We start from the raw sequence: 26,566 nt of genomic DNA, 5'->3' as shown, positions 1-26,566 counted from the left end.
AAGAAACAGGTGTAGAGTATCTGATTACTATTAATAGTATGTATGACATGATGTAAATAAAAGGTTCAAAAGTGTCTCGACTTGTGCCGGTTGCTTAAATCGGAATTCATGAATCCCACTAAATTATACGATCAAGTAGTAATGCTATCATTATCAATAACCATTAACAGAAATCAATCATCCTATGAGACATAGCAAACATTTAAAATAAGCATTTCCCACCCTTTACCCTAAATTCTTTAAAATAAAAATATATAAATATGCAGAAAAATAAACGTCTCAAACATAAATAAGAGAGCAAATAAGGGCAACCGGGATAATCAGAGAGAAATGGCCTGGAAAACTGAGGTCTGTGACTCGCCCCCTCCCCTCCCCAGCAATGTGAATTCTCTGTCCCATATTTTGTCAAACTATTTTTTTTTATTAAGCAGCTAATAAAGTATTTTTAGAGTTTCTCCAGAAGAGTGGAGCAGACCCATCTCGCCATATGTAATATTACACGCGAGAACGGGGTACTTGTCATATGCCCAAAACTGGCCACTTTAAAAACTTACAGTAATGTTATAGCATGATGTCCAAAAGACATTTGAGTACCTTGCACCAGTATCAGTATGCATCAGCACAAGACCATCTCACACAACAAGGTTAATAAGGATTCGGGCTCCTGGTGGAGATTGCTTGCAGCGCTCAGCGTCCAATAGGATTTTAGGTCCACCTGTATATTTTACATCAGTACGAGCCGTCAGTCTCTCCTTATTCCTGTATTTCCTACCAAAACTTTCATTAACTTCTATCAAGAGTCACCCTTACGCATCTATTTCAGTATCAACCTGCTGATTTTTCATTTTCAGAGGGGAAACGCCCAGTAAACCACAGTTATCTCAGAGGGTCTAAAGGAAATTAAATTTTTTTTCTTTGCAAGCGAGATACTGAGCTGAAAATTTTCAGCTTGGCGAAAGCAGAAATTATCTTAAAATGAAGCTAATTGGCTAAAAGTAGACCTCACAACTTAACATTTGTCAAGCCGTGAACTACATATCTAATCTATAAAACATCAGAGATTTCCAAACTTCTTACTATAGGGAAACCCTTGGCCAAAGCTTGCATGGAAGCTCTACTTTCACTGGTGGGTTAGGCATACTACAATACTTGCCCACCATGGTCTTAGAAGTATGGAAGCCAACTTTGAGCAGGTTAGAGTCGGCTTGCCATCTTTACTGTAAAAGTAACAGGTTCGGCTGCTGAGTTCTGGGGAATCCCTGCTCTACACATGAGTCAGTAGTCCCATCCCCGGACTATGGAGCAATTAATATACCCATAGCACATTTGAGATGTCTAACAAGTGAGCAATCTTTTCCCATGAATCAACTTTCTTAGTACTTTGTTTCTCTTCCTCTCCAGCTTGTCGAATTCTATTTTACTACATCCTGTTTTCCTTTCCCGTTTCACATTCACTTTACCTTTGAACAATATGCCTTTTTAAAGAAAAAAAAACCCAAAAACTAATTCCCCTTTAGTTTCTTACATTCTTTTGGACCAAAATCCTAAAAGGACTAGAAATTCTGAAGCAATCGCCACGAGGACTGGCAAGACTTATGCATGAAAAATAATTGTGTCATTCAAGCTTGTGTAGAGGCGGCAAAGCATGTAGGCGGCTCCTTAAAGTAAACCTGTCGTAAAATGTGAGGTGTAGTATTTCTATTAGAATAAATATAGTGAAAAATAAATATTAACTTAATGTTATATAGGGACTTTAAGGTCTACAGATCCTCTCGGAGATGGAATGTTAAATGCATCCATACTTGTAATAACAATGATAAGATTTTGCATTAATTCACTGAACAATTAGTACAAAATATAAATCAGAATTATAGTCGACATATGTGTGTGTCAGGTTTACTTTAGGATAAAACCCACTGCTTTCCTTAGAACTTGTTCACATCAGCACTACGGGGTTTCCTGTACTGTTCGGGGAGCAGGAATCTGGCAACCCCCTGGCCGAATAGAACCATCATATGACAGAAACAAAAAGACCCTACTGACTATAATTGGGTTTATTCGGCTTCTGTCCGTCTTTCATTTTGCCAAATTTGCCAGGATGAAATAGTGCTGCATGCAGCCGTATTTCATCCGATTTTCTCGGCAGAAATCAGCGACAGAGGTTCCTAAAAGGAACATCCGATATGGATGTGAACGAACCCTTAAAGGGGTATTCCGGAGACTGGGCAAGCTTTTCTAAAATTTCCTAACATTTTCACTTATTGCCATTATTTCAACATCCATCTAAATAGTTAAACTGAACTCCAGTACCATTTTTTTTTTGCTGTTGACTTGCGCCACTGCCGCTTTCCAGCCCGCTTCAGATTTCCACATTGTTATTCAAAATAGCCACCAGGGAGTGCAAAAGCTACATCTCCCACAATGCTCCATTGCCAGTTATGGAGAAATGCTCATTCAATTTGAAGGCACTGAGCATGCCTGACCAGTAAAACAGCGGGGCATACAGGTTGCAACTATTGGATAGCAATGGAGGACTAAGCAGAAAGGGAAGAACCACCGGTAAAGCCATATCTCTGCAGCTTTGTAAAACAAATTATAATATTATATATTGCAAATTTACTGTTAATTGCCATATGAAGCATAACTTTCACTTTGAATTGCCGGAATACCCCTTTAAGTAAATTATTTCGAGACTTATGGAAACCACTTATTGGAAGTGACACGTTCAGATTGGTGGATTATTGAAGCCTCATACTGATGACTATCCAAGTCTTTTCGAGACGGCCATCTGGTGCGTGGCTTGTAGGTCTTGACGAGGTGAGAAGGGATTTGGATTCTCAAGCAATGATCTATTGCCTGTGTTAAGAGTAAGAATTCCCAGAGGACTTCACGATGGTGATTACACTGGTGGCGGCCACTTTAGCTGGAGTGACAGAGCCTCTGGACACTGAGTGAGCAAAGTTTTGCAGAGCCTCATACTTGGCCCTCAACGCGTCCAGTTCCAGTTTTATGGTGGAATTCTCTTGTGCCAACTTCTCCACTTCCTGCTGTAGGTCATTCTTCTGCTTTTCCAATTCCTCCTTCTGTGACACACGCTTGACACGGCAGCTTGCAGCATAGCCCCGATTTTTTAGGGTCCTCCTCCGCTGTTTTAGCCGGACCACCTCTTCCTTGGACAAACCACGTAAGTGGTGGTTAAGCTCCCGTACAGACATGGACATTAATTCATCATCTGAAAGCACTGGCGTGTTCTCTCCCATTTCTCTTTTCACCTACAAAAGAAAAAAAAAAAAATAGAAATGTAATACCGATTTCATAGTCAACATAATGTGATGAAAAGGAGAGGGCAGCATTAATTATAATAAAATGTATGAATGCAATCCATCTACGTCCAGTTCAGTATAACCAGCCAATGGTTATGGCTAGGTCCACACGGAACCCAATTAATGGTTTCTGTCACAAGTTCAGTCTTAATAAGGCCACCTGCACATGGGCGGATTTTCACTGCGCCCGTACTGCAGATCCGCAGCAAATACCATTCATAGCATGGTATGGGAAATTCATTCTTCCTGTACAAGAGCAGAAATCAATTGAGAACCTGCACTGCGGAATCCGGCTCTGCCATGTGCAGGCAGCCTAACTGAAAACGGTATTCAAATTGATCATGAAGAAGTTATTGATGTGGTTCCCGAAAGCAGTGTGAACCCACGTTATATTTATTTCTATATGTAGTCTAATTAACACACACATTTTATATATATATATATATATATATATATATATATATATATATATATATACACACACACACACACACATACACACAGTCATGATTGTAAAAACAATATTTTCTCAGAAACCCCTTTTTATGCAAAGCTGGTCCCCAAAGCACAACATAACATCTCTCCCAGCGTTTTCTCTGCTGGCGGCTCTGGGTCTACTCACTGACTTCATGTTTACAAGCCGCTTTCAGCCTGTGCCGTCCCACTAGCAGGCTGCTGCAGCCAATGACAGCGCTCAGCAATGATCACTTGGCTCAATCAATGGCTGCAGCAGCAGGTTTACAGGCTGAATGCAGCCTGCAAGACAAAAACAACACGGTGGAGACCCAGAGCAGTCATCATGGAACATGCAGGGAGTATGGTCTGAGGTACAATAGTTTGTAAAAAAAAAATATTTTACCTCAGGTAACCTCTTTAGTTTAAAGGGGTATTCCCACTTGAGACTTTTATGGCATATCTACAGGATATGTCATGAAATTCTTATAGATGCGAGTCCCACCTCTGGGACCTGCATCTCTAGTTCTAGTGCCCACTGCCCCTGGCCTAGCTGAATGTGGTGGTCTCTTCCTAAGGAAACAGTCGAGCGGGCTTCACCACACTGTTTCTGTAACTCCCATAAAAGTCAATAGGATTTAGGGAAGCAGCACAGAAGAGCTTTGCGGTTTCCTCAATTCCTGAGTTACAGAAACAGTGTAGCACGGTTCAATCAGTGCTGGCCGTGTAACAGCGTTTAGGGACACCCTTTAAGCAAGAAGAATGGTAACACTCAATAGTCAATTTATTCCTTTTTTTTTTTTTAAACGGTATTCACTGTAATATATATGCACACACCAGGATTGTGCCTTTATTGGTCACCCTATCTCCGAGAAACAAAATTACAAAAAGGATACCAGTAGAAACTACCAGACATGCTCAGAAAGAAAAAAAATTATGACCATCAGAGGATGGCAACAGAAAATAAATTGTATTTGGCCGAATTGTGTTTTCCATTTCATTCCACTTGGAAATTTTTAAACATTCATCAGTACCTTATGTGGTACATTAAATAACTAAAATAGGGGGAAAAATGCATCATGGGGTTGTACAAAATTAGGTAGAAGGAAAACTGTACCAGTCTCGTCCATGGATTGTATTCAGTATTACAGCTGAGCCCCATTTACTTCAATACTAACCCATAAGCAAAAGTGGCGCTGTGTCCGGGGCGGGAAGGGGGGGGGGGTTTAAAAATAAAGAAAAATAAAAAAAAAAAAGGAAAGAAGGACCTTTTTCCTAATCTCACAAACTCCTTTAATCTACCGCCTCCATTTCTTAATTGGCCACTGAGTAGTTCTGTATTGCTAATGTGAATACCATGACCAATGAAAGCTTTATAACTCTGTGAGCAGAGTGTAACAGAAAACTTGCTGAAACATGTAAAACTTCCCTTTTTATGCTTCGATTGCTGACAACAGTAAACACGCAACACTTGGCCACTCCATGATAAGAGGCAGGAATGCTAACCGTGACTCCACACCCACGAGAGTCTTTACAGTATCTTATAATTAAGATCATTCACATGCCCTGCCCATGTAAAAAGAAACCAGATAAAATAGTGAGATAAGACACAGAGCTGGCACAAGCATCAGCAGTCACAGAAGAGCAGGATTATGGTTTCCACGATGGGGTTTACATGGTTGTAAAGTGTGAAAACTTAATACATGGGGTTTGCCAAAATCTTCTCACTTCCTGACATTCTGTTCAGGATGTTGGCAGCCAACAACACAAACAAGATTTTAGAGGAATTCTATAGATTTTTTTTTGACGAATTTGGTCTCTACAGTTGGGTCCAGAAATATTTGTGGCACGCTTTGGAATTTAGCTTCCGTACACCACCACTATGGATGTGATAGAAAACCATCAATATATGGTTGGAGTGGAGACCCTCAGGTTTAATTCAAGGGTTTAAACAAAAACCCTTCCGTTTTCACAGGCTCAAAAGTAATTGGACAATAAGTGAGGAGCAGTTTCATGGTCCAGAGCAGCCGTGTCCTCATCATTTCATCACAAATTACGGGGATAAGAAGGTCTGCAGTCGAGTCAACAGGTGCTCCTAAGAGGTGCCAAATCACCTTTATGCTGTGGCATTATGATTGGTAAGGATCTGACCACTTGGACCGGCGACAATCCCAAGAACAAAAGGGATCTAGGTGACTTTGGTAATTCTTAGTGAACAGGGCTGTTTTTTAGTGGCTTGGAGCTTCGCTGTGCCAAAAAAAACCTATGAAGGCCTGGCTTATTCTGAGAGTCATGGAGCCCTCGCAATCTGACATGTACCAATCAAGAAGTAGTGGTCGTACAAAGGATGCCAAGTGCGGACTCAGGATCCAAGCCTACTCTATACATGGCAGGTGTCGGCTGTCTTTGAGAACACGCTATATGCGGTTTAAAAACACACAGGCCAATTTTTTTCACGGCCGAGTTTAGGACTTTTTAACTTGGTTTTAAATAAAAGGTGCTTTTTTAATACTTGGACTTCATTGCTGGATCTACCACTGAAAACTACAACTAAGCCAGCTAAAAACAAGCCTTCATGTAGATGGAGCTGCAGCAGGAAGGGGTTATGCTATAATACTTTACATTGGGATCTGCAATATTTCTGGACTACAAGCTGAACAGAGCTATGAGAAAAGCGCAGCTATATCTGCTGTATAGCTGCTTGTATGCTCTTTAAGGCATGCGTATTGTGAACCCCTTCCCCCCACAAATAATCTACCCTAAAGCCGCTCTCACACAGGTTAGCAAAAGCACAGTTTTCAAATGCGGGGTTTTACAGCATTTTTAAACCCGTTTAACAGCATTTCTAACGCACCCCATCACTGAAATGGGCAACGTGGTGTGTAAAGAAGAAAAACACAACAACAACAAAAAAAAAAGACAGCGTTTGAAAAGCGCGGTGTTAGAAAGGCCGCGCTCAGACACCCATCTGAGAAGCTCCAGTGAAATCAATGGAGGTGGTTTACAGCGTTATTAGTGGGCATTTCATACACCACGCTAAACGCTGTAAAATCTGCCTGTGTGAGTGGCCTTAAAGGGTTTATCCCACCAGTAGAACTCTTCCCATATCCACAGGACAGGAGATAAGTAGCTGATCGGTGGGAGTCCTACCGCTAAGACCAGAAAAAGACGAATGGGCTCCTAAAAGGTGCCTGCATGAATGGAGTGACTGTGCACCACTGCTCCATTGATTTCATTGGGACTGCCAGAGCTAGTAGAATTCAACCACTTGGCCATCTTCCGCAGTCCCAGTGAAGTGAATAGAGTGGCAGTGCACATGACCAACCGCCGTGCCATACATTGGGGGACCCCCGTTCTCATGACCAGTAGTGCTTCCAGTGGTCAGACTCCCATCAATGGGATAGTTACTCCCTATCCTGTTAATAGCAGTGGTATTAATTAGATGTAGTGCAACTGGAATGTTGTGTAACCGGCATAGTTTGTTTCTTTCTCCTTCCCTCTGCTAGTTTCTGTAAATATACATTTTCACTTTCCACGCTTGATCACACTTACTAATGAAATGTAAGTGCTGTGATGTGCTCTGAGTTATCAGATGCCCAACACTTGCTGCTCCCACTTCCATCATGCTGTTTCACTGCAGCTGCATCCCCCTCCTTCCCGTCTTCTAGTCACCTTAGATTTTTTTTTTTAAATGACCAAGGAAGTTTCTGAACATTTACGGTTTATATATACACACACACACCACTGATTTATACAAAAAAAATATATATATTACTTTAGGTACACTGTAAAGATTTTTCACCTGCCCGAGTCAAGACAGCAATTTGATAAGGAACACTTGTGGTTGGATGGATCAAATATCTGACAGCACTAAAGGCCCATTTACAAGGGGCGATTATCGTTCAGAAGCATTCAGATTCCCACATTCCTACGGAAATATGAACGATAATCAACCAGTGTAAACGTATGCAGCGACTAAACGGGAATTGTTCAGTCATTGATTGTAAATAGCAGCCGGTCACTTCTAAAAAAAAAACAAAACACTGTCTGCTTACTGTGAATGGGGGCGATGGGGGAAGAATGCCCTCCGGCCTGCTCCTCCACCATGCCAGCAGTGCTGTGAGCGATGTCAGTGATACTCCCTTCTATGCACCAGCACAGGAGCAAGCGTCACTGGGAAGAGTGTTGGGCATAGTTTGCCTGCCAGTTCGTCCCATGTAAATGGTACATAAGGCCGGGCTCACATGACTTACCTGCAGGCCGCGCACATATCTTTAGCATGCGAGCACACGGCAAGTACACAATGACATGCATACTCGCTGCGTGCCACCCATCCTCATACACTATCTTGGCATGTATGCGCATGTAATTAGCACCAAGAAAGGAATGCTGCGTGTCTTTTTTTTTGCGCAAAATTCAGGTGTGAGTGGCCCAATAGAAGTCAATGGTCCATTGGCATCACGTGAAAATTAACAATAAGCCTGTGTGAGCCAGGTCTCAAAGGGGAAACCTGAGTTGTAGATTCTCCATAAAACCCCATTGTCCATGCAGTAAGATTACTAACCAGCATATACTAACCTTCCAGCTGTGTCCCGCGCCGCTGATCAAGGTCTGCCCTACGATGTCAGGTTTATAGGCTGCCACAGCCAGTTTATGGGACGTCACAGACGCTACAGCCAATGACAGAGCTCAGTGATCGTTGAGCTGTCGTTTGCTGCAGAGCCTGTGACATTCCATAAAGCGGGTGGGAGTGCAGCCTGTAAACAAACACTAGAGCGGAGGACAGAGCAGTGGTGCTGAAAACGTCGGGCAGCAGGGAGTTTTGTAGAGAAGCTACAACCTGGAAAACACTTGAAGCTGAGGAACACAGAGGTCGATGCTACCATGAAAAATATTTGGGTTCAAAAAGCCTGAACTGTTTTTTTTTCAAAAATTACAAAATTTGGCTAATCTGTGAATGAATATTATGCAATACAACTGAGAAGAAACTAAAAGTCACATTTGTATTTATCATGTATTTTCCCATCTTTCTGGAGGGGTTGATAGAATTGAAGTGCACATACATGCAGTACCTTTAATGCCTTGGCTGACAGTCCATCAGACGACATTGTCACCAGGGGCTCACGACCTGTCTGGAAAAATGGAAAACTTTAGATGCTATGCAAGTAAAATCCGTGTCATGTAAGCACTGAGCGTAAAGCACCTAAATAGTGGCAAATAATACTAAAGTGGCTTCAAAGGGGTTTCCCACAGCAAAAATGTATTTCTAGTAAATCAGACGTTACGGCCCTTTAACCCAAAATGATTATGGTTATCCTGCTACACAGGAGCGAGTACCGCTGGCATTGCTCACAGCACTGCCGGGAGGGAGGTGGAGCAGCTCTCTCCCCACCCTGCCTCCATTCACTTTAAGCAGACAGTCGTTCAGTTTTCCACATGCATTTACATGGGACGATTATGGTCCAAATTCCCGTGGGAGCGCAGGAATCTGAACGATGATTGTCCTGTATTAAAGGGCCATAAGAGCAGGAGACAAAGTTCAGCAAATAAGTTTTATTTAAAGAACTACGGCCATTTTTTCTCTTCGGATCTGTTCAGACTCCGTTCTCGGATTCCAGTCGAAAACCAGGATTTAGAGAAGGTCTGTGTCTGTAGTTTCTGTTCCTTTCCAGCCAAACCTGAAATGCGATCTCTAGAGAGCCTCATATTGTTGTGCCCATGTTATTTTGCAAAAGTTACCTTTAGGCCAACTCCACACGGGTGAGTGAGATTGGGCCATGAATCACAGCCAGATATCGCACTTGCGGACATGCGATTTCCCCACGGTGCGAGGTGTTTTTTTAATCAAAAATCTCCTCGCATCACTAGCGATTCTCCGTCGCAGCTGTTAGGTGTGGGCAAAGGATTGCAGCGTTTCTCACATTGTTTTCAATGGGGAAACCTCGCATCGTACCGCGTGCACCTAACGTGTGGTGCGATGCGGTCATTAAAAAAAAAAAAAAAAATGGGCGATGTGATGCGAGGACTCGCCCAAATGAAAGGATGTGCCGCGATTGTATCGCTCCTGTGTATGACCCCATTCAAAAGAATGGGGCTCATATTTGTGCATCTCGCAATGTGCAAATCTTGCGTGACTTTCTCGCCTGTGTGAAGCTGGCTTTAGGGGATAAAACCTCTTAATATTTCCAGTGATGTAGAGATGATTCGCACACAATCACATCTGTAGTCTACAACACGTGTCAAACACAAGGCCCGCAGGCAACATGAGGCAGCAGGCCGGATTCTATGTGGCCCGCGGCGTGCCGACGCCGCTCACCACTGCAGCGATTACCAGCTGGGGTGCCGCAGCTTCCCGCTGGTAATCGCGCTGTTACTGCTGATCCTGGCGCACACTGACATCAGTGTGCAGCCGGGATCCTCCTCCCATGAGTTCCCTGCTCCTCAGTTCCGCAGGAGAGGACTCTGTGAGGAAGCGTGCCGGGCTACACACTGATGTCAGTGTGCACCCAGGCTCAGCACGAGCAGAGGGGGAGCGTGCTGGCAACAAGGAGGAGGTAAGTATATGGGTTGTGGGGAACTAATATTACTGAGGGAGGCTTATTACTGAGGGGGGGGGGCTTGTTATTATTACTGAGGGCGGTTAATGATGCTATGGGGGGGTATTACTACTGAGGGGGTTAATATTACTAATTGGGCAACTGTGGGGGTCGTTATTTTTACTGGGGCCACTATCAGGGCTCGTTCACATGGGTGTAATTGTATTTCAATCGCACAAATACACTGCGTATTTGCGAAATCAAAAATCACTTATGCCTGCATATTTGGGCACGCAAAAAAGAATGCAGATGGTCTCATTGAAATGGTGCGCAAATATGCAGTGAATACAGAGGTTTCCTGCACATTCACCACGTATTTGCGCGGCCCACTCACTTAATCACCTATTGGGGTGCGTAGTACGGAACTACATAGGTCATGCTGTATGAAAATATATATTATGTGGATGAACTCATGGACATCAATGGCTTCTATTCACTGCATATTATGTACGCAAATACGCTTGTGTGAACGAGCCCTTACTATACAGTCTTAGGCCCCCTGTCCACGGGCGGAAACTCCGCGGTGGGATTTTCCGCAGAATTTCCGCCCGTGGAAGCTGCCATAGGATTGCGTTAGAAAACGTAATCCTATGCAGATGGCCGCGGTTTGTCCGCGCGAAAAACAGAGAAAACAAAGCTGAAACCTAACAGAAAGAAGGGTGGGGAAATCAGTTTTATTTCAATTCTCTCCTCCAAAAATGGAGTAGAGAGATAGAAACCTTGATCTGAACTCAAACGCAGACGTGGAGGCAGGCCAAGGCTGGGGTCACACGGGACGTATTCCTGGCGGAAATCTCGCGGTTTGGCCGCAGCGGAAAAATGATGCTTCAAAACCCGTGGCACTTAGCGGCCAGCACTCCCATAGAGGAGAACGCGGCCGCAGCGGGGGAAAGAAAAAAAAAAAAAAAGAATGGACATGCTGCGGCTGGCGAATCTGCGCCGCAACACCGGCTTTGCCATGATGGATTCGCCGTCCCGTGTGGACGAGATTCCTAAGAAATCTCGTCCACATGGCTGGCTAATCCGGGGATTAGTGGCCGCAGGCAGATTCGCTGTGGCGAAGTTCCAGATGGAATTGCCGCAGCAAATCTGCCCTGTGTGAACCCAGCCTACAGATACTTTCACACTGCACAATTATGGTTTATTTTAATAAATAAATACGTTGCTGGATTGTCTCGTTCAGTGTAAACACGGTGCGCGCGGCTTCTCTGGGTACACATCATGTTGTACAAGGGAGTGGAGCAACTGCAGGTCGGCTCTACAAACAAGGATGAGTCACGGCAGTAGATGCTCACAAGGATGGCTTCCAGCACACTCGTGCATGGCAGACAGAGGAGAATAGATTGAGAAATGGGATAAATAACAATTCATTACATTTCCTCTTGGAGTTTGTCCCCTTATTTTGCAGCTGATGCAATACCATTAATAATATGTCTGGATTACAGAAGTTTATCAATATGTTCGAGGTCAAAGATCTACATTGTGGAGGAGGACCCTGGTAGAACTAGAAGGCGGTTACTCTGTGGAGATCCTATAAAACATAATGGGCATTCCAGCTAGATAACGTTATCCCTTAGCTATAGGATAGCAGATAAGGAGAGGATTGGTGGGGGTCCAACCACTGGGACCTCCATCGATCATCAGAACAAAAGGTCCCATGTCGCCCTGACAGACTCACAAAGGTTTGGAGTGGCAGTGCGTATGCTTGGCCAACGCTCCATTTATTTCAACTGTAATAAGGGGAAGCAACGGAGATAGCCAAGGACTAGAACGCTGCCATCTTCAGTGTGAATGCAGGATATGTGCTTGACAAGTCCATAAAAGGTGTATTTTCCTGTAATAAAATATATTAGGCCGGGTTTACATCGGCGCTGAAGGATCTTGTTCAACATTCTGAAAGAAAAAGGCGTAGCTTGCAGCTGCTTTTCTTCCATCCAAAAGCCGGGCAGCTGGATGGAAAGCAGACGGCCCCTATTATAGTGAATGGGGTCCACCCGATGTGGTTCAGTTCTGTCCAGAGATGGAGCAGTTTGGCCGCGCGGATTCCCCTTATCTGCTCCCAGAATGGACCAGGAAAGTGGAATTCCCGATGCAGGTGTGAACCACTTTATGCAGTTTTTTGAAAACCATTGCCTAGTAGAACTAGTCATCTTACACACTAAACAGAAGTCTGCGTTAGCATGCACTTCTGTCATGAGAGGGGAACTTGTGGTTTGGATTGTCAGGGGAGAATCATACCATCGTATTACAAAAATACCCGAAAACTGTTGACAATGCATAAGGCAATAGTTTTATTTTGCTTCACTTTAAAGGTGTTGTGCTGAGATTACATCATGTTATCCTGAATCCATAGGATGGGGATAACTTACTGATCATTGGGGGGGGGGGGGGGGGGGTGTCACCACTGAGACCCTGTTGATGAAGAACAGGGGTCCCGTATCCTCCCTTCTCACTGTGGGGTTACGGCACCTCCTGCAGTGAGGAGGAGACGGAACGGAGCGCTAGTCGTACAAGTGTGACTGATGCTCAATTCGCCTTCAATGGTACTGTGGAGATAGTTAAGCGCCAAAAACCCGGGGAAATTCTGTCAATTACATTTACACGAATGGAGCGCTAACTGCACATGTTCAGCCATTCATTCTGATGTCACTTCAAGGGAAGAAGCGAGTCCTGTAGTCACAGGCTTAGGGGTACACTGGACCCCCGCGCGAGAATGGCAGGGAAATCCTCACTGATCAGCAAGCTATCCCTTATCCTGTGGGTAAAGGATAACTTGTAATCTTGGTATAACGCTTTAACAATTAGGGTCGCCATTGCTATATGAACCACCTTGTCACTTACTGTATACAGGTGCTTTCACACCTGCGCTGGAGATTCCTCTTTCCCGCTTTGTTCAGGAAGCAGGAAAGGGGGGGATCCCCGTGCTTTTGGATGGAACTGAACACCAACAAGAGGACCTGATTGACTTTAATGGGGTTCACTTGCTTTCCGCTTGCCCAGTTCATACTTGCATCGGGGCCTGCGCTTACAGATACGACTGAAAATCCTGGAGAAGACAGAGCAGCATGCTGCGTTATTTCATCCAGGAGAATGCTGGAGGGCATGACTGAAGTCAGGCGGACCTGATGGGCTAAACGCCATAGGATGGATCCGGCTTTCCATTGTTCTCTTCTTGTGATGGAACAGAAGAACATATGACAAAATGCTGATTTGAACAGTTTTTGCCCATTTGCTCACAATAATGATAAACAGTGGCAAAAAAAAAAAAAAGGGGGGGGGCCGGGAGGAGGCTTTTAGACTATCAACTAGATTGTCTGCTGAAGAAAAAAAGCTCTATCAGACCCAGTGGCTGTCAGAGGAGGATTCTGGAAGACCTACTTATGGCAGGACGTTGTGTCACCATGTATGACATGCTTGGCCATTCATTCGAAAGGGTGCATTGTAGGATTCAATTTTCACTGCGTAGAGCTGAGCTTTGGTAAATGGGTTGGTCCAGACGACATGGCTGATCACTACAGTGAGGTTGGTAAGGTCAACGTATCAGTGCTAGAATTTGAAAGACGAATACTTTCTACTTATTTTAATCTATAAACAGCGGATTTAAAGGTTTTGTGGAACCCAGGAAATTCCTTTAAGGCTGCTTTCACAGAGCCAGGTACAATCACACAAGATTTGTACGATGTGAGACGCACAAGCCTCGCACGATTATGAACCCCATTCTTTTAAATGGCATCATATACATGAGCGATTTTCTTTCCCCCAGTATCGCGATGTGGGTGAAAAAAACAAAAACAAAAAAAACAAAACAAAAAAAACACACGTGGCATGTCCTATCTTTGGGAGTTTCCTTGGAATGCCTCGTCCATTGATTCCAGTCAAATACATTGCCTTACACAGTTCCGCTCACATTTGCATGTAGGAATTGCATAATTTGTGTGCGCGAAAAAGAACAAAGCATGTTCTATTTTGCAGTGTATTACGCGTGCGGGAGCCCGTTCTCTATGGACGCATAATCAACGCCACCCATACGCAATTACACTGTGTATGGGCGGTGTATATACACGCCATTAAGAAGCAATAGTGCGGGAATTTTTTTAAAATAAAAGTACGCCGTCATGACAGTACAATTTTGTTACTGTGCACGGCAATAGGACGGCTCACCGGTGGCTACACGGCGGTAAAGAGCTGCATGACACTCGCAGCGTTTTACGAATAGGTCAGTGTGAGCCCAGCGTAATACGTAATGTACCTGATATTTCCCTATTCCGTTATACACTGGGTCTCATCTCCTGTCCATTTTTGTACAAAATGAGAAAAACAGATAGTAATAGTGTACCAATAAGATCATAAAGTGTAATAACTATTGCCTTATACAGTATATATTTGCATCTTTTTGAGGTTCTGTGGATAGGACTAGAGGTCATTATTTAGAAGTGGATTTTACCATCTGATTAATAAACTATTCTTTAAAAAGTTTTAAAAACTCCCATGCAAAACACTTAATTACAACACTAGGCTCCACGCCACAGATCTGTAATGTCCGGAAAACCCCTGTAATCCCCATAACCTGCGGCTTCCTTAAACTTTGCTATATCACCCTGTACCTGTCTAGTGACTTTTACTTCCTGCCGCCTTTCAGGATAATCACCTTTTTGTGATTAACGATTAACTTGCAAACAAAACGGTTAGAAATGCCTTTTCTAGAAAGGAAGTTACTAGAGCAGAGGAAGAAATGGAAACTACACAGTATGCGGAAGTAAAGCTGCACAGAACAGGAGTTTTCTCTTACACCAACTGGAAGCCGTCAGAGTAGAAGATCATTGTCCACAACTAGGTCTAGATCTAGATTCTTGTTCCACGCTCCGTAACACCCAGTAGGGTCAGCATTACAGCTAACAGGGTGTCACAATGTTACTACAGTCCTGGATGACAGATCTGCTTAGTCATGTAGCAATAGAGGCAACACTGTGTCAACAGGTAAGACTACACGCACTCAGACGGGTTTGCCATCCGATTTTCAGACCGGAAAGTCACTCTGGAAATAGCACCCATCATTTGAAAGGGCGGATTCATATGGGCCTTTTTTAGGTTTACTTGAACGAATAGTCCAAGGGAAAAAAATAAAATGCAGCATGCCTCCTTGTCAGATTCTCGGCTGAAGATATTACATATCAATGTGTGGTGTCCTGCCCTTCAAACTGCACACAGATGGGATGTAGACGTGCTGTCCGATGCATGCACACAGACTGATAAAGAGTTAGGGCTCCTGTCCACGGGCGATAGTTCATTGTGTTATCTGTGGCAATAATCCGGCCGCGGGTAACACAGTGAACGCTTTCCATAGCATTGCTATGGAAAGTGCAGCTCTGACAGCGATTCAAATTGCGGCATGCCATGATTCTCCGCGGTGAGCCCATCTGTCATATAGGCTCAGTGCGGAGACCTGACAGCTCTCCCCCCTGCTTCCTCGCAGTAGAATAGCGCTAGCGTGATTCCATCACGGTCATGGACAGGGGGCCTTAAGCCTGAGTTTCTTGGGCACAACTTTTAATCAGCCTATGTAGTCTTAATTTGACATCTGAAATAGGAGAAAGTGACCACTAAAGGAGTGATGATCTGTGTACCCATACACATGTAGTGAAAAGGACTGATCCACTCTATATCTCAATAATGGTGCCCTAAATTAAAACATAGCATACTTAAATAGGAAGGCATGGATGCTCTATACAATGGTATGATACTTGGGCCCCAGAACACGGATTTCATGTTGATAATAATATTCAAGTATGCTATTGTTATTTCAATATGGGACACCAGTGTTGAGATCTAGGGCTGGATGTTTTGGGTTTTTTTCCTACAATCTAAGGGCTTATTCAGACGATCATAAATCAGCTGGGTTTTCATGCCCGACTGATATACGCTGCCCCTCTCTGCAAGGGGAGGAGACTGGACGGGAGCTAGTGCATTGAGCTCCCGCCCCCTGCAACTGTTCGCCATGGGAGGGGGGGTGGGACTTAGCTCCGCCCCACCCTCCCATTACAAACAGTTGTGAGGGGCACGAAGGGGGCGGGAGCTCAATGCACTAGCTCCTGTCCCACCCGATCCCGTTGCAGAGAGGGGCAGCGTATATCAGTCAGGAGTGAAAACCTGACCGATATATGATCATCTGAATAAACCCTGAACTAAATGAGAACTCCTGTGGGAGCTGAAAAGGAGACTCAGATGTAGAATGGACATTAAAAAGATAAATAAAATTATATATTATACACACACACTAACAATTTAGTTTTTGATAAGTTGAGTGTTTTTTTTTTTGTTTTTTTTTTACACCAACAACAAACAACCAGCCATAACATTACAAGCATTGACTAGTGAAGTTAAAGGGGTTGTCTCGCGGCAGCAAGTGGGGTTCAGCACTTCTGTAGGGCCATATTAATGCACTTTGTAATATACATTGTGCATTAAATATGAGCCATACAGAAGTTATTCACTTACCTGCTCCGTTGCTAGCGTCCCCGTTGCCATGGTTCCGTCTAACTTCGGTGTCTTCTTGCTTTTTTAGACGCGCTTGCGCAGATGCATCTTCTCCCTTCGGCTGGTCTTGGAAGCATCGGCGTTTTGGCTCCGCCCCCTTGTACGCATCATCGCGTAGCTCCGCCCCATGACGTGTGCCGGTTCCAGCCTCCTGATTGGCTGGAATCGGCACATGACGGGGGCGGAGCTACGCGATGACGCGAAAAGGGGGCGGAGCCAAAACGCCGATGCTTCCAAGACCAGCCGAAGGGAGAAGATCCATCTGCGCAAGCACGTCTAAAAAAGCAAGAAGACACCGAAGTTAGACGGAACCATGGCAACGGGGACGCTAGCAACGGAGCAGGTAAGTGAATAACGTCTGTATGGCTCATATTTAATGCACGATGTATATTACAAAGTGCATTAATATGGCCATACAGAAGTGTATAGACCCACTTGCTTTCGCGAGACAACCCCTTTAACATCATGGATTATTTCATGACAACAGCACCTGCCAAGGGAATGGGATATATTAGGCCGCAAGTGAACAGGCAATTGCTGAGGTCCCTGTGGTAGAAGCAGGAAAAATGATCAAGTGTAAAGATTCGGGTGACTGACAAGGGCCAAATTATGATGACTAGATGACGCAGACGTTATAGGGTGCTCGCGGCATGCAGTGGTAAGTACATATCTAAAAGTGGTCTAAAGGAAGGCGAAAGGGTCATAGATTTGCATGGGAAGAGTAGACTAATCCAACAGTTCTGATTCCACAGAAGAGCTGCTGTAACACAAATTGCTGGCTGCACTTGACCATCAGAACTAGACCATGGAGCAATGGCAGGTGGCCTGGTCTGCTGCATCATGGAGAGATGGATGTACTATGGGAGGAAGGCAAGTCTGGGCCATGTTCCGCTGGTAAACCTTGGATCGTTTCATTCATGTGGAAGTTACTGTGACATGTTCCACCTACCTAAATATTGTTGCCATCAAAGGATGTGCTTGATGTTTAATAGTATTGCCTAATGGCAGTGGCCTCTTCCAGCAGAAGAATCTGCCGAGCCACACGGCAAAAGGTGTTCAGGAATGGTTTGAGGAACATGATTAACCCTTTCTAATCCACTGTCTGACGTCTGAAGACATTATGATTTAAGGCTGTACAGCTCCGATGTTGGAAGACGTCCGTCGGGGTTTTCTTACTGTATATTGCCAGCCTCTGCTGTCAGAGCCTATCCAATGTGTCATCTCATGCAGTACTGGCTTTAGGCAGCAGATAGCGCCGTTGTATAACGGCAGAAAAAGAGTAAGCCCCTAGGAAAACCAGGATAGAAATTGGATTGGAAAGGGTTAAGAGTTAAAGGCAATGACTTGGTTTCCAAATTTCTTAGATATCCATCCAAACTGGCGTCTGTGGGATGTGCTGAATATGTTGGAGCCATATAATGATTATGTGCTGCAAAGACAAGTCCAATCCATGGAGGCCCCAAGTTACACCTAACATGTCTTAATCTGCTGCTAACATCTTGTGGGATCAATGTCTCGGAGCAGATTTGGCAGCACGAGAGGGATCTACAAAATATTAGCCAGATAGTTCTAAATTATGGCTGATTGATGTACAGTGTGTTCCCAAAAATAAGACCCTGTCTTATTTTTTTTTGCCCCAAAAGAGGTGCGCGGTCTTATTTTCAGGGGATGTCTTATTACACTTACCTAGCAGGCTTGGTCTGGTCCCTCCTGCTGCTCTCTGGAGCTCCGACATGCTTCTTGCAGGCCTCAGTCGCCCACAGAAGATCACTCCCTGGTTACAGGATTCATAAATCCCACCTCCCGGAAGCTATGCAGTGCTCAAGAACCAATCACAGTTATCGTGTTGTGGAGGCGCATTGGTTCATCGAGCGCTGCATTGCTTGGCTGAGCAGGGCTCGAGAATCAATCAGTGCCATCGCTACCTGGAGGTGGGTTTTTTAAATCCCATAAGCAGGAAGTGATTTTCTGTGGGCAACCAAGGACTACAAGAAGTGCATTGAAGCTCTGGAGAGCAGCAGGAGGGACCTGGATCAAGCCTGTATTCCTTTTTTTTTTTTTTTTTTTAAATAAATATATTATATAATGCAGCTAGGGCTTATTTTCTAGGTAGGGCTTATATTTCAAGCCTCCTCAAAAATTCTAAACAAAAACAAACCAAAAAAAAAAACAAAACACAAGATAGGGCTCATTTTCAGGGAAACAGGGTATGTACAAATTATTGAAGATGGGAATGACGCTTAGCTGTGACACTTCCTCCTTCACCTACACACTGTGTAGTTTGGCTCCGGGTAAAGGAAATTAGACATATAATTATTAAATTAATAAGTACACGATTTTATCAGCATAGTGACAATGGAGGAGCAATCAGCATTAAATGTAAGTGCCAGTCTAATACGCAACCACTGTGTACTACATATGCAGTATTAGGCCAATGTCAGATTGGCGTATGGAAACCTGTCCATCATATGGATCCGTATTACAGATGTGCTTCAGATGATATTACAACCGTAGGTCATCACTATATATATATATATATATATATATATATATATTTTTTTATGATCAAATACTGATATGTATTTGCCCAACAAAATATTGATCATGCTGCGTTTAAAAAGAAAAAGGGACGTAAAAAAATACGGCCATGTGATTAGATGCATAGATTTACAAAAACGCACTCATCTGCGACCAGACTTACAGATGAGGCCTCAACTAGATGCTTCCCTTCGCTGAAGGGGGACATGGAGTGTCAACACAGTGGGAAACTGACAAAATAGAGAGTTGGCTCACAAACTTGGTCAGCGAGACAACTCTCCATATGATCGATTCGTAAAGAAAGAAAAAAAGATATATATTATACCAATCTCCTTCTCTGCCTGGCAGGAAGGTGATATGACAACCACTATGACACATACTTGACTCAAGCAATTGTCATACTTGGGGGCTGCTAATTGTGTACACACAGCTCTTCTCACCTACAGTGATTGCTTCTAGTAAAGCATAGCTCCATACATACGCCACGATTTTTTTTCTTTTGAGTTCACACAAAAAAAATAAATAAATAAAATATATCAGATACCCAAGACCTCCATATGAAATCAGAGGATTGTCACTCAGTGCCTGGAGATGGAGCGGGTCGGGGATCGTTACCGCTCGCCTGCCTCCAATCACAGTGAAAAGGCAGTTGTTCATAAATGAACCGACGGCCTGTTTAAACTGTAGGATGCAACCAACGATTTTCTGGAGAGTTATCGCACAGCGCATGGACACTCTGGAAGACCTCACATCCGAAAATTCTATTCTCAGGCAAGACTCGCACGAAATTAGAACGTGCTGCGATTTTTCTGCTTTTCAGCATCAATGTGGAATATCGCCCGTGTAAATACATCTATTACAATTAATGGGTTGGATTGTTGTGCATCTCGTGATGATTTTCTGGCCTGTGTGAATGCAGGGGTCACCAAACATTCACTGCGATTTTATGACTAGCAGTCCTGGAATATACAACGTGGGCCACAAAAATGAGCCCGGCACCGCACTCTTAGGGGTTCTACCCACTAGCGTTTTTTTTTAACGCTGCGATATCAGTTTGTTTTTTTTCAATGGGACTTTCTAATGTTAAAAATCGCATCGCACAAAAAAACCCCCCAAAAAACACAAAACGCAAAAGCACAAACTTGCAATTTTTGTGTGATGGTTTTTTACATTTAAAATTCCAATTGCAATAAACGCAGCGACATCGCAGCGTAAAATGAGCCAGTGGGTAGAAGCTAGAGATGAGCGAGCATACTAGTAAAGGACAATTACTTGAGCGAGCATACTAGTAAAGGACAATTACTTGAGCGAGCATTGTCCTTAGCGAGTACCTGCCCGCTCGGAAGAAAAGGTTTGGGTTCTGGTGGGGAGGAGCAGGGGGGAATGGAGGGGAGAACTCTCTCTCCCTCTCTCCCCCCTGCTCACTCCCGCAACTCACCACTCACCCGCGCCGGCAGCCGAACCTTTTCTTCCGAGCGGGCAGGTACTTGCTAAGGACAATGCTCGCTCGAGTAATTGTCCTTAGCGAGTATGCTCGCTCATCTCTAGTAGAAGCCCTTATGAAGGTCATCCAAAAGAAAATCTTTGTTGTCCATAGCAACCGATCAGAACGCAGCTTTCATTTTACCTCAGCAGTATAAGAAATGAAAGCTGAGCTGTGATTGGCTGCTATTGGCAACAACAGTTACAAGGGAAGTTGGTGAGTTTTCAATCTTTAATTACGCCGGTGTCTGTTGCCTGGCACTGAAGAACGCTCATGCAAAAGGTCACTCAAATTGGACCAGAACTGTGGATTTGTATACAACAAACAGATTTTGCATTTTATATATTAGGTTTTCTAAACTCTGCAGCAGATCCTCTAAAAATACGCAGCCAAATACACCGCATTTAGGCACAGATTTGGTCTCTGCAGTTTTCTAGTAGAAGGCTAGGCTCACATAACTGTAGTAGAATTGAGTATTACGCGGTAATCGATGACATTGCCTTACGCAGTTCCACTCACATTAGCGCGTTAGAATTGCGTAAGCCGTGAGTGCAGAACAGTACGCAGCATGTTCTATTTTGCCACGTATGTATGTGAGATAGAGCCCACACTTTGAATAGCCGCAGCCCACATTGTGTATGGACTGTAAGGCTGGGTTCACACGGGGCGTAAATTCCGCGGAACGACCACACGGAAATAACAAGATTTCCGCAGAAGAAATGCAGCTTCAAAACTTGTGCCGTTCGGCACAGGTTTTGAAACTGTTTTGCCGCCTGCACTTCGCTGTGTCCATCTCTCCTCATAAACGGAGAGGGGGAAAAAAGTGGCTAAATTTGCACCTAAATAGATTTGGTAGCTGTGATTTTCCTGAATATTTAAGGCAGAGAGCCGGCAGCGGTTACAACCCATGTGAAGGCACACTAAAACTATGAATTTGCCTTTTTGTTTAAAAGGAGTTTTCTCATTAGAAAAGAAAAAAAAAAAAAAAGAAAACATCAAAGTATTAATGACCACTTGTGTGTGAGTGAGTTACATGCTCAGCCCCTGATCACATGACGCAGGTCCTTCATCTCAACCATGATTTCAACTCAGCGAGCAGCTGAATCACTGGAGCTCTGAGCTCCGCCCCTGATCACATGATGCTGACATCATCACAGGTCCTTCAATATTTTGACCAACTCCTACTGTCATTACAGGTCCTTCAAGGAGTTACATGTGATGATATTCAACAAATATTACAAGTGGCGAATTGCGTCACCAGAAACACTGGTACTATAAATGATACTAATAACTAGTCAAAATAATGATCACCTCCGCCTCTGATCACATGACGATGACATCATCATAGGTCCCTCACCATGTGACCCGTCACATGAGTGGGAGGAGTCAGCCCTGCTGGTGGGGTGTTTTGTACTGCAGTCAAATCAAATGGAGCAGAGCTGTGTGGTGCATTGCGCCACCAGAAATGCTGGTACTATTATTACTAGTCAAACTACTAACGACAACCTGTGAGTGGGTGGGTTTGTGACTGACTTACATGCTCCACCCCTAAGTCACATGCCAGTAACGTCATCAAAGGTGTTTCATCCCCAGTTGGGGTGCAGGTTATATGCTCTGGCCCTGATCACGATGGTGACATCATCATCAGTCCTGTATGCACACGGCTGCTGTCCGGCTAGATGTTCGTTAGTATTCCATTGCAACTAAGGCTGCAGGGGGTTTGTAGTCCATCTGTAATCTGCACAACGATTCAGGACCTGTGATGACGTCATTGTCATGTAATCAGGGGCGGAGCATGATGGTAACATCACATGTCCATCTCCAGGGCTCTGCTGCTCTTGATCCTTGTTATATGGGATGAACAATGTATGTAGCAGTGCTGTGTGTGTGATGTGCTTGTAGCACAGCTGTGTAGCGCACTGCGCCTCCAGAAACACTGCTACTATAGTTTCCTAATAATTACTAGTCAAAATACTAACGACCACTTGTCTGTGAGTGAGTTACATGTGATGTCAGTCATGTGATCAGTCACCGGGGCTCTACGCTCCACCCCTGATCACATGATGGTGACGTTATAACAGGTCATCCCTGTACACTGAATGAGGGATTATGGGTGGACTACATCCCCCAACTAACCCCTACAGCCTCAGATGCTACGGATACAGCAGTAGTCAGTCTGGCAGTTTGTAGCTGGTTGTGAGACAGCTGGACACCAGTGTGGAGACTCCAATAAATATCATCTCACAAATGTCCACATACATAGCTGGCGGGGTATATTGACCAACAACATTGAAGCATAGTCCTTCACCACTATCTTCACATCTCCTGAACATGATGTCATGTCATCTCAAGTGCTAATGCCACCAACACCAGTCCAGCCTTCATCTAATCATCAACCATTGTCCAGTGTTGTAACAAATCGTCGCTGTCAGGCAAACCCGTCACCACAGAGGGTTCAATACCACCGTGTAGCTAATGCAGCTTACATGACACAGCAACAAGCCACAATGTCACTTCAGCCACCAGCTGAAGTTTGTAAATCTTGTGCAGCAGATATGCGAAAGCTACGAGCCAACATGTCTCCTCAGCGGGTTGCTGAAGTTTGTAAATCACGTGCAGCGCACGGAAATATTTTGACCAACTCCAATCCCTTTCACTAAATTATATTAAGTGGCACATTGTGCCACCAGAAACACTGGTGATAGTACCTACCCAATTCCCCCCCCTCCCTCCCCCCTTCCAAGGCAGTCTTCTTACCTGCATCTTCTCCTGGCTCCTCCAGTCACCTCACATCCAGCCCGCCGGATCCTCTTCTTCCTGTGACGAAGTGTACATTGCCAGCATGGTGCTTCCTGCAGTTATCTCACGGCTAATGTTTCATATACTATATGAAACACTAGCGGCGAGACATCGCGCATGCGCAGGTGTGCTAAGGCAGGTTGCCGAGGATTTGGCATTTCTTGCTAGGCAGTGAACGCAACATCACTTGTGACCAGGTACACTGACCTGCAGGAAGCAGAATGACGGCAATGTATGCTTCGTCAGAGGAAGAAGAGGATCAGGCCAGCTGGAGGTGAGGTGACCGGGGAACTGCAGGAGCCAGGAGAAGATCAGTGAAGGTAAGAAGACTGCCTGGGGAGGAATAGGCAAGTATAGAATGTATATTTTTTTGATGACAGCACCCCATTAACCATGAGAAATATCAATTGTACTTGCCAGGCCGGCGTCACACAGCCATATACGCAAATCCCTGCGAGAGCCGCGTAGTGTTGTACCGCTGTGGAGCCGGCCTATTGCCGCGTATGGCAGCCCTATTGTGCTGTGCATGACAGTGCGCAGTCTTGCTTTTTTCTTTAGATTTCTTGCTCTGTCGCTTTGCAATGGCATGTGTATACACCGCCCACATGTAATGTAATGGCGCATGGACAGCGTTGATGGAGCTCCCACAGAGAACAATGGGCTCTCGCACACGTTATACGTAGCAAAATAGAACGTGTTGCGATCGCGTATTACACAATACATACACGTGTGAGTGAAACAGCGTAAGGCAGTGTACTTGATTGCCTGTGAATGACCCCATACACCACATGCGCAATACGCGGCAAGCATACGCTCGTGTGAGCCCAGCCTCAGTCAACAGAAATGCCTTATTACGCCACTGTCATAGCAGATCTCTAATATCATTTGGAAGCATCAATATTTTGGTATTAAGGATGTTAATATAACGCAACGTTTTAACATGTTATAGACTGGAGTATCACCGCAAACGGTAGCGATTTTTGCCTGCGCATGACAGCGTATCTGACGCACATTGCCATGCGGTCCTCCTATTTTGTTTTCTATTTCCCTCTGTAGCTTAGTGACTTTGCGTATAAACGCCACACATACGTTATGTAAATGTGTATGTGCAGCTTTTATTACGCGCCTATAGAGAACAGGGCTCTATTACATGTAATACGCGCTAAAATAGAACCTGCTGCAATCTTTTTTTTGTCTCTTTACACGCATATCACACCCAATGAATAAATGCGAGTGAAACAGCAAAAATCAATGTATTTGAATTGCCATCATGGACTGTGTATTATACACTGCGCACGTAAAACGCAATTCAAATACGCTCGTGTGCGCCCGGCCTAAGAAAGAGTCTGTAGAGGTTAGCAGACCAGTAATGGGGTCAGAATAGGTGAAAGAACCCCGCTGCCACGGATCATCCAGCCAAGGCCGGCTCACATGACCGTATGCGTGAAACCCTGTGGAGCCGGCCTATCGCTGCGCAGGACAGCATATCTCACGCACTCTCATGTCGTCCTGGTTTTGTTTCAATTTCTGTCTCTGTTGCATATACACCCAACCATACATAATGTAATTGCGTATGGGCAGCATTGATTACGCGCCCACAGAGAATGGCGGGCTCTCTTGCGCAAATTATAACATGCTGTGTTTTGGGGGGGTTTTTTTGCGATCGGGTAATACACAACTCAGATGTGAGCGAAACAGTGTAAGTCAATGTATTTCATTGCTTGCGAATTACTGTGTACAGCGCACGTGGAATACGCGGTAATCTTACGCCCGGGTGACCGCGGTCAAGGGGGTCCGAAGACGTGAGAACCCGCTGCTATATTAGAATCCACATAAGAGGGGATGACCGTCTGCTACGGGGACCGTCCTGATCCTTAGCGGCATCTCCTGCTGAAGGAAGGCGGAAAGCGCCGACCGGTCGCATTTTTAAAAACGAAAGAGAAGAAGGAGGAAGGGAATAAGAATGTGAGACGTCTTCCAGCGCTGAGGCTCCTCCGGCAGACGCACCGCCTCCTGCGTGCTACAATAAGACAACACCCAAGGAAAAACAGGAATGTTACGTAAGGAATGTCACACACTGCTCTCCGGAAGACAACATGACTTCATCTGGGAGCAATCAGCCAGGAAAACAGATCCTCCCCCGCCGCACGTTACTAGCCCCGCCACCGTACCTACCTGTTCTGGGGGCACCGGCCACCGCTACCCACAGCAGATGCCCAATCAGAGCTGCCATAGCCTCTCAGAGGGGACTATGACAACTCTGACGGCTCATCCACTACCGGCATTGATGTAATCAATAAGTGGCGTTACGTAAAATCACGTAGCCACGCCCCTTCCTGATACTATAGAACGGATCCGTCGGTGGCTTCTCAGGAAGCGTTAAATATCTGGAACAGCGTAGAAGAACCAGACACAAAGCGTTAATATCCACATGTGGGAGAGGCCTGCATGGTATTTACTAACAGGCTGATACAAGAGAACAAACGAGCAGTACCCCCTCCTACACCAGATCCCCAGGCTGCTGTGCCACTACAAGTCCCAGCGAGCAGCACCTCCCGACAGCTGGGACGCCACAGGTTGCAGCGCACGGCCGTTCCCGGATGCTGGCAGCCCGGAGCCTCCGTGTAAACAGAGCGCGCCTCCCGCCGCGTACAAGCTGCCCCCACCCAGCGGCGTGGACTGGGGGCACCGAGGCCACTTACCTGCGCTGCCGGGGGACGAGCGGCCTGGGGGTCCCTGCTGCGGCGGCCGGACGAGCGCGCAGATCTGCTGAGTTGTAATGTTTCCTGGAATTACTCACAGATTCCTTTCATTCATAAAACACAGTCATGCGCTGACGT

General features: G+C 44.9%; 1 protein-coding gene across 7 annotated transcripts; it reads right to left on the bottom strand.

The window, feature by feature from the left end:
- MAFF (MAF bZIP transcription factor F) lies at window positions 1-26,566 on the bottom strand. 7 transcript variants are annotated; one of them, XM_066596256.1, is made up of 3 exons: window positions 26,429-26,566; window positions 8,840-8,908; window positions 1-3,272 (listed from the first exon to the last, which is right to left on the bottom strand). In XM_066596256.1, the coding sequence occupies exons 2-3, from the start codon at window positions 8,882-8,884 to the stop codon at window positions 2,862-2,864; spliced, it is 456 nt and encodes a 151-aa protein (XP_066452353.1). In that variant the 5' UTR covers window positions 8,885-8,908; window positions 26,429-26,566; the 3' UTR covers window positions 1-2,861. The 7 variants fall into 7 exon arrangements, with proteins under 7 accessions (XP_066452353.1, XP_066452356.1, XP_066452355.1 ...); XM_066596259.1 differs by having other exon boundaries at window positions 8,849-8,908; XM_066596258.1 differs by having other exon boundaries at window positions 8,840-8,904; window positions 26,429-26,533.

This window comes from Eleutherodactylus coqui, chromosome 3 (genome assembly GCF_035609145.1).
Source record: "Eleutherodactylus coqui strain aEleCoq1 chromosome 3, aEleCoq1.hap1, whole genome shotgun sequence".
Taxonomy (NCBI): Eukaryota; Metazoa; Chordata; class Amphibia; order Anura; family Eleutherodactylidae; genus Eleutherodactylus; species Eleutherodactylus coqui.
Note: the sequence above shows the minus strand (reverse complement) of the source record. Positions and strands in the feature narration are given on the sequence as shown.

Bases quoted from the DNA above. Each gene is read 5' to 3' on its own strand.
- MAFF (XM_066596256.1), bottom strand. From the start codon at position 8,884: ATGTCGTCTGATGGACTGTCAGCCAAGGCATTAAAGGTACTGCAT. The intron at 3,273-8,839 runs GTATGTGCACTT...TTTCTTTTGTAG, and splicing joins AGGCATTAAAGGTACTGCAT to GTGAAAAGAGAAATGGGAGA.